Source organism: Amblyomma americanum, chromosome 2 (genome assembly GCF_052857255.1).
Source record: "Amblyomma americanum isolate KBUSLIRL-KWMA chromosome 2, ASM5285725v1, whole genome shotgun sequence".
Taxonomy (NCBI): domain Eukaryota; kingdom Metazoa; phylum Arthropoda; class Arachnida; order Ixodida; family Ixodidae; genus Amblyomma; species Amblyomma americanum.
The window spans coordinates 132,339,454-132,352,849 of record NC_135498.1 but is presented as its reverse complement, the minus strand read 5'-3'; the positions used below and the strand labels follow the sequence as shown (position 1 = coordinate 132,352,849).

At 44.3% G+C, this 13,396-nt stretch overlaps 1 protein-coding gene across 1 annotated transcript; it reads left to right on the top strand.

Moving 5' to 3' along the window:
• The first annotated feature begins 5,229 nt into the window (after positions 1-5,229).
• Positions 5,230-11,796, top strand: LOC144121809 (uncharacterized). The gene is made up of 2 exons (XM_077655212.1): positions 5,230-9,577; positions 11,037-11,796. Exons 1-2 carry the CDS (start codon positions 9,541-9,543, stop codon positions 11,192-11,194), a joined length of 195 nt encoding a protein of 64 aa, XP_077511338.1. The 5' UTR covers positions 5,230-9,540; the 3' UTR covers positions 11,195-11,796.
• The last annotated feature ends 1,600 nt before the right edge of the window (positions 11,797-13,396 follow it).

Here is a 13,396-nt window from a genome sequence, read left to right as displayed (position 1 = left end):
TAACCCCATTATATTTGGAACAATATGATTCTGCTTAACCTAAGAATCCCTGGATAATGTTGTCACTACATCCAATCCTTACTGTCGTTACGAAACGTTCTTTGTGTTGTTGAGATCAATATACCTAAAGTTTTTCATATGCAGAACATCAACATCACGCCCAGAAAAGCTCGTAAGCTTTATAAACAAATACTTTACGAAAGCTCAGAAGAGAGAAACATGCACTTCTCAGGCGTTGTGCTAAATGTCAAGAACATAAGATGACGGACGCTACTTAAGAGGGCTCGGTTTTAGGACAACCAGTAATTTTACAGTGGCGAAGAAAAATTGTCGACAACTTATTTTACCAGAAATACATCAAAAGAATAAGGGAGTATATCACAAATTTAATCTGTGTTCTGGAGGTCGCCGCAGCATGAAGAAGCCGTTCGAGAAATCACGTTAAATGATGTGTGGTTATCTCGGTGTTCACTCGTCAACTATTTCAATGATCTTTTGTACAGGGTGTTTTATCTAAGCCTGTCAGCAATATTCAAAAATATGCTTTCTGATATATAAGACCACTGGTTTTTGCTTAGCATTGTCAGTGGTGTAGTGCCTCAGATCACAGCTGAGTTCAGGCTTCTAGGCTAGTTATATAATGTTGAGTAGTTGACTTTTAAGTATTACTGTTAACCTCCTTATTTCTGAGAGGCTTCTAACTAGTTATATAATGTTTTGTAGTTGACTATTAAGTATTACTGTTAGTCTCCTTATTTCTGAGAGGCTTTTAGCCCACCATAAGTAATATCGATATCCGATTTTATAATTTCTAAAATGCTATTCTCCTCTGCGCTACAGCGCAAGCAGTTGTGGAGCCGCAGGGGGGCGCAAGCGAAACTGCGCAGCCAGAAAGAACTCTAGTCACGCCTACGAGCGCATGTCACCCTGCAGACTGAGTGCCATGTGCCGCTTTCCCTGTGCCGCACTGAGGAGCGGCGAGTGGGCAGAGAAGTCGTGACTCGGCGTTGCCTGCCGTCAGCACTTGGTTGATATTTGGTGGAGGTGCTGGACCCTGAGCCTTCCAGTTCTTTGAGGATGTAGTCTGAGGCTCAGCCTTCAGCGCCGGTGTTCCAGAATTATCAGAAGCGGGCAACCTTCCAATGACTCTATATACATAACCGACACGAGGGACGATACAGACAAATTGGGGCTCACATTCTTAGCGCTGCGTGGGCAAGCAGGAGCAAGGTACGAAAATCACGGTACCCTTATGCTTACATCAGATGCTTTCAAGAAGCAACTTCTTAAAACGTTTACTAGCACCACCCGCAGGGAACGAGCGGAGGTATTTCTGCAATTGAGGATAGGTCATCCGAACGGACTTGTCACTGTATTCGTGCATGAAATTATACGTCTTTTCGCTCGACCTGACCCAGAAGTGGCAATACACAGTTCCGATCCAAGGTGACGGATGTGATGCTGCAACTTTTTGCCAATCCCTTACGCAACCCACCGAAGATCATCGCTGAGTTCACCAAGGAGGCGGTCATGTTCGAGACGAATGTGTACACCAAAGCTCCCCAATACGATTGAAACCTAGACCGCTTTAACATCAAGAACCCATTTACTACAAAAATCCACGAGACATAAGTCGTAAGACTGATTGAGAAGTCTTAAATACCTTCTACCAGCTTCGCCGCAGCCTTACTTCGCGTTGCTAATGGACGTGGCTCCTGAAGAAGACCAGCAGGCCTTAGTCGCCCTTCAAACGCTGATCCCGAGGCTCAGGCCACGAACTGCGCCTTCACTCTCTGGAGAGATAGGAACCCTGTTAGTCCTAGCCAGGAGTTTTAAAACCCCCTTTCACGGCCACTGCTGCTCACCCGCCAAACCAATGTGTACAGCTAGGTCGCGCTAAGAAACGCCGATGTTTGGAGAACGCCTGACCAGCGGCGGCCCCTGTGCTTTCTTTGCGGCGAACCCAGCCATGACCCCCGGCGCTGAGAATATCGAACAATAGGGTCCCCTTGCTTTGCCTACAATGCATCCCGGCCACAACCCGCCAAGCGCCCAAACGAAGTAGAAGAGCAGCTGCTAATAGAGATCCCCATTTCCGTCATCAGCGCGGTTTCCATTGCATCCAAACATGAACGGCAACCCACCCACATTGAGGAATTCGCTATAATGTGCTGTATGCGACGGCAAGCGCGACACCGAATTAATGTAACTTTGGGATGGCAACACCGCACATAGAGTTCTAGATCATACAACCTTGGCGCGATTCCAACAAGCGACGATGCCGTACCCAACTCGGAGTCCAAAGCGAAATCTGAGGACAAGACCCGCTTACTATGAGATCCGCAAGGTTATCGCTTTGGTCAACACGGGAGCACACTACTCGCTGCTCAGCGACCCTTCGCCTCCAAGAGGGAGAATGTCCCGATCGGTTGGCATGGCGCTCAGATCCGGATAGCTCGAGGCCAACTTATCGTCCCGTTAGTGTGACACGAAGCAATGATAACCCTCAACATAAGCACTCACCTGGCAACTCCACTATAGACACCACGTAGCGGATACATCAGGTAGTCAACAAGGAGGCAGGCAGACTGGTATTAAACTAGATAACTTTCTATATGGGCGAAACTTCTCTCCTAAGAACGCAGCTTTCTAGCAGCGGCTGAGCGGGGCGGTCGTCGATCGGAATCCCCGACACTTTCGGCCGCGCCCAGTTGAAGTCTGATTTATCTAACTAAACGCCACAAAGCGGTAACGGCTATGGAGGACGCTACACTGAATGGTTCCGGGCTAATTTCGACCACATAGAGTTATTCTACGGGCACTGACAGCGTACAGGACACAGCTGCGTTTGTCCTCCATCTTCACCTCCGTCGTTCGCCAGCGTCTAAAACATCTTAAATAATCGCAAAGATCGTAGAATAAACTCCACCCGGTTACAATATCTCCAGCTAAATCTGGTTGCGTTAAGCGTGACAAAACAATACAAAAAGCCCATGTTATCGTTTTACGTTTTATGTTTATGTTATGTTAAAAGCCATGTTATCGCTTCGAAGATAAAATTTCAGAACATATGCGCCAAAAAGCTTCGCTGAACTATTTTCATGTCATTGGAATAGAGCCTTGTAAAACTATTTGCCCGCTCTTTCTGCGCAGGCTTGGCCCATGGAATCTTTATAACGTCGTCCGCGATCTACATATTGCACCACTTCGACAAATACCAGACAGTGGCAACGTCGTTCATCTTCATCGCCTACGCTTTATCGGCTATCATCAGCCAGTTTGTGCTGGCCCGTCTCGTGGACACGTATGCTCTGGACGGAGCGCTGCTGATCTACGGAGGCGTCCTCATGAACACGACTGCAATTCTGATGCTGGCCAGAAACCTATCTCCGACCACACTCTGTAGGAAAAGAACCAACCCGCACTTTCTATAAAACTGCGGATCCGGTCCAGTGTGCTATGCTGCCGTGACATACGCGAAAAGGTAGAGAAGCGAAGTGAACGCATGTTTGACACTGCTGTGCTTCCATGCGGCGGATACTTCTCCAAAATGAGCTTGATTAATCTCAGTGCGAGACAAAGGTAATAATGATATCAAAATAGCCCTGTTTGGCGCTAGCTGTGGCTACCCACTTCATTGCGATGGAGAACTTATAATAATAATAATAATACTTTTATTTTTCCTTTATTACAAGGTAAGCAACTTCAAGGAACTTCACACCCCACCCTGATTTTACTACACATTGTCCCTTTAAAGCGAAACCGGCTTGGTTTGGGCAGCCCATTTTTTTAAATAAGGCAGCACAATTAAAATTGTGGTACTATGTTCTCTGCAACATCTTCGTAAGACATGCTCGTAGACAAAGTTATTGACTGATGTAGCGGAATTTCTTGATGAGAACATTCTTAGCTTTACCTGCTCAGGAAGATATTTCAGCATCTGAGCACTGCGCACTTAAAAACATGACTCAAAATAAGTTTAATTTTCTTTGCATACCCTTCGTCCTGAGACTGTTCATTGCTTAGCCGCAGTCACTGACCTGTTACCAGCAGGTGCGTGGCTCATCATTACAGCCGGTCTATCTTAATAAAAAAATGCAGTCTGCAGAGAGACAAATAATAAATAATGTCATAGAAGCTAATTACCTTGTTACGAGCGAGAAGAACAAATTAAGTCAAAGGAATAGCAATGAAAATTACTCTCGGTAAGCACCCACATAACTCTTCTTTCATTATTTCATCAGCTGGTCAGTTTTTGGAACAAGGCAAGATTGGCTGATTTGTGGTCCTCTCGAAAGTACAGCCGTCGTTGCGGAGAAACGCTTTTATAACGAGCACTGGTTCTTTTTCTGACATAGTAAGCGGCAGTCTGTCAGCAGCCCAAAAGCGCGGTGCCTGCTGTATAACCTGGCTCCCAAGAGGAATGATCCCCGCAAGAGTTCGCCGTTCGGCTCAAGCACCGAAAGCGTTTGCGGCGCTCGTTAGCAAAGCGCAGCCGGCTTGAACTCAACTTCTATATACCGAGTGATTTTCGCACCTTTGCAGATTTTTATTTTAAAAGAGATACGTGGATGCGGTCTGTTTAGCTAGATTGTGCACAAAGGCGGACATTACGTACCGCGTATGGGTAAGCCCTTCTAAAAACACCCTGAATTAAATGCTAAACTTTTTTGTTGTGCATTTTAGGAGGCAAAGTTTTATTGCAAACCTGAAAGCCCCAAATACCGAAGGTCAGCTGAGTTATTAAATTTTCGTAAAAAGGAATCTGCTTCGAAATATCGAACGTCAAAAATACGATTTGGAGGGGTATTCCCGCATTGCAGAGATATACAACTGCGTCTAGAAAACTACAAGCGCAGTTGGCGTGTTTGGTGATTTAGAAGTAGTTACCTTAATTTGGGTGATGACACCAGACTCAAAACGCAATTTCCTGATTAGATAAGGAGGAAAAGCCAACTCAAGTTCTCAAACGCGTATTTTTAGCGGTCAGTTGTTGGAACCAGACTGCCAAATTATAAAGATTTAGCAACGAGGCTAACATTCGTGGTTGATACCCATTAGTTTAACAATATAAAAGGGCCCCATAAAATAAAAAATGAAAAATTTCATCCTATTGTTGCAGTGAATGAGCTATACAGGGGAGAGTGGGGCAGAATGCGACATGGGGCAAAACACTACACTTTGTTCCTTAGCGCTCCCGAAATACTGAATTATATTTCAAATCAAGCGCGCGTAAACCATTCACAACACTTCTTGAATTATAAGCATCTTGGAAAGAACCAAAAGTATGATTTACTTTATAAAATAAGTGAACAGCCGAACTCAAATTGTAGGAATGAAAGAAATTGCGAACATGAAATGTTCCGAAAATATTTTCTTTGCAGCTGGACTTAAAAATAATGAACACCGAGCTCGTTTCTGAAGTGAGAACAATTTGTACGAATCTGTTTTGTTGCAGGTTCCCCGCACCAGGTTGCAGTATACAAGGTAGGAACACAAGGTAGTATACAAGTGCAGTATAGAAGCTAGAAAATATCTGTGATAATTGTAGGGGAAGCTCCTTGTTGTTTGAGGCCAGGAGGAGAGTTTTGCGGACTAAGACATATAGATTCAGGTACCATGAGATAGAAACGTTGTGCGTCGCGTGAGGAGAGGAGCAGGAAACGGCTGAACACTTAATACCTTTCTGTAAAGGGATTCATCCTACAGTGGAAAGCAGCGGGGTTGATTTATTCAAGGCATTGGGGTTTAGGGACGGTAAAGAGAAAGTAGATTTTAAGCGGGTAGAAGTAACCAAGCAAAGGTTATCTGATTGGTAGCTAAAGTCAAGACAAGAGTAAAATTTCGTAAGTCATGGCTAGGTGGCTCGAGCCACCGCCCGATTTAAAGGGTTAAGCCTTATCTATCTATCCATCCATAATTAACAAGAGCAAACTATAATTGTCTTCTAACCTGTAGTGGAAGCCGATGCCTAATGCGATAGACAACACAAATAGACCTGGCCATTTTTAGTCTAATGCAGTTTACATGATCTGTCCAGCCCAAATAATTGCGAAAATACACACCTATGAACTATGAACTATGAGCTTGCTCAATGTTCAAGTCATTAAAAGCTAATTTGACATGATGATCTAATGGTTTGTTTTGTCGATGAATGAGCATAAACTTTGTGTTGACGTTTAACTGAAGTTGGTTAACAGAGGGCCAAATCACTAACTCTTTAAGCCAGGCATTAGATTGGTGTTCAAGTACTTGAATATTGGAGCCAGAAAAAAAGACGTTAGTATCATCGGCATTCATATTAATATTAGGAGTTAATAGAATGCTGACAATGTCACTAATGTATAAAATAAATAAAAGTGATTCCAGAATTGATCCCTGCGGGAAACCGAAATTTACCGTACCAAAAATAGATTTTATTTGTATGTTTTATTGTTCATTGTTATTTGTTTTACCAGACACGAAGCTCAGGGGTGTCGGAAAAAAGGTTATTAATAAATAATTGTTTAAACACCAAGCTACATGTGGTGCCAAACGTGGCACTTTGTTATTTGGCGACCCTAACTTATGAATTACTAAACAAACTAATTTCATATTTCGGTGGCCTAATTCCACTCATCTCCGCTCAAGTGTTTTTCAACTTTACGAGATAGGTTGCACTTAGGCAGAGGAAAAAATTTCGTTGCAAGCCAAGCTGAACTGCAAATCAGTCGAAAGAGCTCGAAATTCTACACGCCACATTTTTCAAAACTTCGTAGCTCAATCAACATTGAATTCATCATAACAGCATGTATTGAAGCAAGATAGTCGTTTAGTGGTCGTATCGTTAGCAAAGGTTAAGAGTTTTTGCGCCTCGAGTAATGAAGAAAGGATTATTTGAACAGCAGGCTACGAGTGAGGCAAGACGCTGTGTAGTGATCCTCTGCAGGGACTAGTGTAAATGTGATTGCTATGTTGCTTGATCTAACGCTCTACCAAGAATTCCCCGCTCTGATCAACAAAAGGGTTATGAAAGCTCTGGAGAAACGCAGGCAGCGTGTTTTTCTTTTGATTTATTGAGTACAGGTGAATAGCAACCTCTGGCTCACTATTCTAGGCCGATCCCCTGGTGTGGGTATGTGCCATTTTTTGAAAGGCTAACAACTACAGTGCTGGTGTCATACCATCAAGCATTTTTCTGTGTCCAAATGCGCCTACCTCGCAAAAGTAACGAGAACAGGAGAATGCAAATGGCGGGTCCTGTATCAAACGTCTTGTGAACTTCAGCGTCGCACGCTGTCAGGCGGGCATGAACAGCCTTTTAAAACGCATTAAAATATATAAGAAGCACTGCTCAGCCTGGCCAATACAATCACATTCAACACCTACTGTTCACGCGCTACGAATCGAACCTAATCGCATGTCTATTCAACACAGCTGAGTGAAATGGCAACAGCTGTGACATTAAAAGAGAAACAAAGTGCGAAGAAGGCAAGAAATTCAAACATTGGTACACGCAGAGCCCGGTGATAGAAGGGCTCGGACTGTAGTGGGACATTGAACAAAACATTATCGAGTTTGGTCTGAGTACACGGACTGCAATTGGAATAGGCTCGGTAAGATTGTCAAGATGTCTGTGCAGCGAACTTCTTGAGCATTCAACGCGAGGATGGATGGTGTGTTGACTTTGTAAGGGCGTCCCGTTTTGCCCCGTGCACTGTCTCACTTTTCCCCATGAGGCGGGCTAACACAACATAGCATGAAATTTTTTTTTGATCGCGAAATATACCGGACAAAGTAGATACCGCGGCGTTCGTCCCAGCGTTCGTCCGGCTTGTATATCCCATCTTTGACCCGTGCATTTCGCGGTGAAAAAAAAAGAATTCTGCGTACCATGAAAAACTAGCCCATCTTTCTACTTAAGCAAAATGCCCCATTTTTAAGTTTCATGTTTTATTAAATTTCACAGTGTTGATATTCAGCAGTACTTTTTATCAAGAGCTGATGTCAGACTAGTTGGTGATCGTCTACAGAAGGTACATAAAAATATTTGGTGACCGTGAAGTGGTGGCGGCAGGGAATAATTTGGTGTGTTTCTTCTTTGACATCCCAGCACAAAAAATAATGCCGCCGGTTTGCAAATTTGTGTCGCGTTTTGCCTCCAGCTCAACAGACCACACCACCGTACCTCTTTCAGTTTTGAAAATAAAATCTGTAAAGGTTGAAAAATTACCCTGTAATTGCAAGCGCTTTAGTACAAAATGGCGTTTCCTTTGGTTTCTTTCGATACGGCGGCAGGCACAAAAAGCAGGGCTCCAGCAGCTCGCACTCTCGGAGAGGCACTCGACACATCATTCCTCCAAGCACTTTAAAGCTGCTTGAACATCGGCACAGTTCCTTAGGAGCTTCGCGAGAAAGCAATAACCGCAAAACGTTTTTCTCCTAGGAGCGGAAATATACTCGAGGATCAAAATTATTGTTCCGGTTTCAAGTGCGTTATGCTTTTATTTCGGCAAGGCGGTTTCTGCGACTAACTACGACGAGAATCAGGCTCTCTGCAAGCAGCGGAAACATACGCAGGCGCTTCTCTTCAACGCTACCTTTTCGCGGCTGCTCGGTCCCTCTTTTTGACTTTCGCAGTTTCAATAAATCAAATTATGTTCCTGAGACTCAGTATTCGCGTGATGGCGGGGTTGAGAAGTGGTGGGGCTTCGGAATTACAAAGTTGGTTGCTCAGAAATGGTATTAGTTCCTACCGTGCAAGAGGCTCCGCACAACTTATCCAGGCCGTTTTCTCGAACCAGGTAGTATTTCTGCCCCCTAACCGTTTCCTGCTAAGTGCGCCTAAGCAGCGAATTTTGAATCCACGAATGCTAATTATGCCGTCGGTCTTGCTGCTTTTAAAATTTATTAGGCACTATCGCGTTCATGCGATCATATACAGCAGCCTCGACAACACTTAGGATTCTGAAGAACGAAACTGTTTTCGTGTATTTCGCATTCAGATTTGATTCCTATACGACTGAATTTATGTTCTCTGTGTTTCTCTTTTATATTTTATGGAAGCCCAGAAGGACGCAGGAACCTGTCCACGCAAATGAAGCAAGTCAGCAGGACAGCAGGTCCCTGACGAACATCCTGCAGCTATTCCGCATGCCGGCTTTCTACGTCCTCCTGGGCGCCATCGTTGTCGGAGACTACACGGTCGTCGAATTCTCCACTACCATCATCGACTATGGCGCAGACAAAGGCATGACGCTCAGCGCAGCCAAGCACCTCATAACATTCTCTTCCGTCGGCCAGCTCGCCGGCCGCGTCGTGGTGCCGTTGCTGGCCGACTGCATGCCAGGCACCCGCCGACCACTGTACGTCCTCTGCTTCCTCGCCATATGTGCCGCCATGATCGCCATGCCACAAGTGACCAATTTTCAAGGCGTGTTTGCACTCGCCACTGTGGTCGGAGTGTCGCATGGATATATTTTGTCCATAAGGTAAGTGGTTCTCGCCGAGTACCTGGGCGTCGAGAGAACGGCGGCTTCCTCCGGAATCGTTGGCGTCGTCATGCTGCCGGTGTCTCTGCTGAGCCTTATGATAGTCGGTGAGTACAAGAGCTTTGGTCCCCTTTTACTGTCGCATACAAAATTCCCCATGACACAAGACTGCCGACGTTCGTGCAAACATGTGCGGACTACCAAAGATCGCATGAATTCTGGAGTGTGTTTCAGTTAATATCGTTATTAAATGTCAAAAATAGTGAGAAGACCGCTTTCTTCCTCATAGGATTGTCTGTGGTCATGTCCATAAAGAAAGAGCGGTGACTAGTGGTTATTAGTCCAGTTAACTGTTTTATTAATTCCGAGTGAACTTTTTACCATTAAAGTTAGACTCACCATTTAGGCCATTTCCATGAACACGCCTCACATAGTTGCGCGCCTGTCACGTGCTCCCTGGCCGCTTACTGCTGCCACCTGGACGCTGTTTAAAGAGCAGGTGACACACACAATATTAACCCGTGTGCGCCCCCGAATTCAGTGCACAGCAGCAGCGACAAGAGAGGCATTTTCGAACTTCTGAAAACTGCTGCGAATAGTATTTACGGTGGGCTACAAACCCACAAGAAATTAGAAAGGTAACTGCCATTGTTAAAAACTAACCACCACGTTTAGTTAATCACCTTGATAGTTAACGCATTTTAGCCCTTTTGATGCACACCGCCACTCAAAATGCTAAATCTGCTAAGCCGACGAAAGAGCTCTTGCAAACCCAAATACCTATCTTTAAATTTTCTCCAATTTTCATAGGTGAGATACCCTGTATATTCGCGCTAAAAAACCCAATTCGAAGTTTCAACTTGATAAAAGTGGCATGAAACCACCAGCGATCGCAAACATAAGCGCTTTTACCCCATGTTTACAAACGTTTGCTCAAGGGAAAAGTTCGCCGTTTTTCTGCCTAGCAATCCACAAAAGCGTGAGCAAAGGGTGGATTAAAAAGCGATGCACGTTTCCACAGTTTTAAGTATTAGGTGTTCTACCAGTCATAGTGGCCCTAATATTCCTTTAATTTGTCAGCCAGTCTAAATATATCGCATATAGAATTGCTTTTATTGACCAATTACAAGATCCGCTAAGGTACTTTAGAGCTTGCAACAGATGAAGAAAATTTGGTATTTACATTAAATTGCTGAGCGTCACACGAACCCCTCGATGGACAAAGTTGCATCGTTTGCATCACTGACATTTCTTTTTACTCTATGATCGAAGCGGTTGCTACATTATATCCCTGCGCCACAAGCGCCTTTACTCACGATAGTGGCCTAGCGGCCTACTGGAGTCGGATGTAAAGTCTTGGAAGGAAAAGTAAAAAGAGGTCGGCGAACAGGCGAACAGCTCACAGGGTATAAGGGGCATGCGCGGCATTGAAAAATCGGCATCATTTGCCAATACTATAAAGTCAAGCACTTGAAGGGTTTACTAAAATAAGAAAATTAGACGGCCTAAATATCGTGTACGTGTATTACAACCATGACGTCATTTTCTTGTTCGGCCTACACGCAGGAATGTTTCGCGACAATGGAGGCTCCTACGACGGATACTACAGGATGCTGGGAGCGCTCAGCCTGGCAGCCGCTGCTCTGTTCGCAACGCAAGAGTTGTGCGGCAGAAAAAACCCAAGTGCAGAGAGTGAGAAAGTTGAACGCAACGTTAAGCCATAGGAGCACTGATTTTATAATGACTTTTTTTCTAAATTCTGCGCCTGAGTGTTCACTATAACACACCTCAGAATAGCAGACACTGGTATGGTATCTTTAAACGTCGTGAGAATCGCTTACAATGCACTGCAACGACAGACTGATGTATGAAGTGCGCCAAACTTCTAAGTAACCCAGTTTCGGCTTTTGAACATGTCCTACTCTACACAGGACGATTCTCTGCAAGTGATATGTTGCCTTGAAGTGTTTTCTTTTGAGATGGTTTTAATGCCCGCTCCTAAAATCTTTGTAAATAGCTCATGTATATAGAACAAGTCTTCAGTGCAATAAACACCACAGCAAACAACAATGGTCTGCGGCGTCGGCGAACCAAGCAGCTCTATCAGCTAGCATTGGTTGGAATCCATCAAGGGCTTCGTGGTGCTATGGCGGCTGAAATGGACAAGTATTTTTATTCTCAATATCAGTATATCTGCTGTATGTGCTGCAGTTAAACTTCGGTTTTACTAACCACGATGTAATATGAATATAATTAAGGTTTCGTAATCTGAACGGGCAAAGTGTGACGTCATCACCAAAAGTTGTACCTTCGTCGTTAAAAGAAACGTGAAAAAATTATAGATCAACCCTTTACTTCAGTGAGGCTGATTACTAAGGTATTTCATGGTCGGTCGTTTAGCTCGAAATACGCAGCAGCAAGTGTTAAGCAAAATCTCGCCTATATTCATTTAACTTCATTTCCCTTTACCTGGCTTCATTTGACTGTGATGGTGCATTCCAATGCCATCGTTCGAGAATGTTGCAAGCTCAATTTTTTCCTAAGCAGGCGTTCTTAAATAGAACATGCTAATTTTCTTCGGTGGCACGTAGCGATCTTGCAGAGAGGTTTTTGTGCAAAACACATGGTGGCTTATCCTCTACCTTCATATTGTATTCTCATGTAATGTCTAAAGTCGCTTACTGTGGTAATAACTTTCAGATCGGTTTTCTTCGTTTCGATGTTTTTGCGTCATTGCTTTCGTGGATCAGTTTGGGATCATCGACCCCTGTAATATCCCTACTGCAGGGCGACAGCAAGAAAAAGCATTATCCAGGCCTCACCACTGACGAAGGCCTGCTTGGCGCTGAGTCCATGGTACATCTTGTCAACTTTTAAAGCCGCGGTGAAAGAAAAGAAAGGAGAAAAAATAAATGTAGAGCAAGGCCGTATCTTACAGATTTTCGGGTATAAAGGTAATCAAAGAAAAATATACACGGCCTGAAATTCGCAAAAGTTGAAAATTTAACGAAAGCGCCAATTTAATACGTAAAATCTCATGCCCGAGATGCGAACTTCGTAAGGTCATGTCAAGGAGGACAGAATGGCTTCAGCGTGAAGTTTTGATGCAAACCACATTTAGGAGACAAAGAATGAGGCGGAGTTGCGAAGAGCTTGTTTGCGCCAAACGAACAACACACACGTAGCATTGTCCAAGGAAAGGTGTTCGACATGCAAGGTTTACTAGGATATGCGCACAAGAATGGAATAGGAACTACAGTGCCAAACATGACATGGAGCAAGCAGATGTCTGACCGGCGAGTACATATAAAATAACAGGAGGAAGAAAAAGAGTATACAATATTGGCCACGAAGACAAAAGTACAGAATTGTACATTAGGGTATCCAAGACAAAAGGATGAGTAAGCAGAGAAAAACTATAAGGAAACAGAATGGAAATCAATGGTATAAAAAGTTAACTGTGTACCCATACATTTATACAGTATACACAGGAGGAAGAATGCAGAAGCTCATTCATGCAGGTCGAAGGCCAGACCGCTGCGCTATCCGCGTTCTAGTACCCAGCCGCAGTTGAAACCCTCGCCAATATTGGATCACGAGCTGGAAAGACCTATGCCACTTTTTATAGCGCAGCAGGTCCGAGACAGGATCGCATAGCCTGGAGCGCAGCCACTAGATGGCGCGAATTAAGGGAACAAAAAGGGCTGGAGGATGTTGCGACATCAGAATACGGCGGCAAATCTGCGAAACGCATTACTGAAGGCCAACTCCAAGCTTACTAACAAAGGCGGACATGAAGGGGCATGAAGACGGGTAACGATGTACGTCGTAGTGAGATCGCCGGCCTGCGCATGGACACGCAGCGTCAGTGCTCGTTAACTACTACAACAACGCAAAGCTGTGGCTCAGTGGCATTGTTGTTGAGC

Coding starts and splice junctions, on each gene's coding strand:
- LOC144121809 (XM_077655212.1), top strand. CDS start 9,541: ATGCTGCCGGTGTCTCTGCTGAGCCTTATGATAGTCG. Junction 9,578..11,036: donor GCTGAGCCTTATGATAGTCG/GTGAGTACAAGA, acceptor GCCTACACGCAG/GAATGTTTCGCGACAATGGA.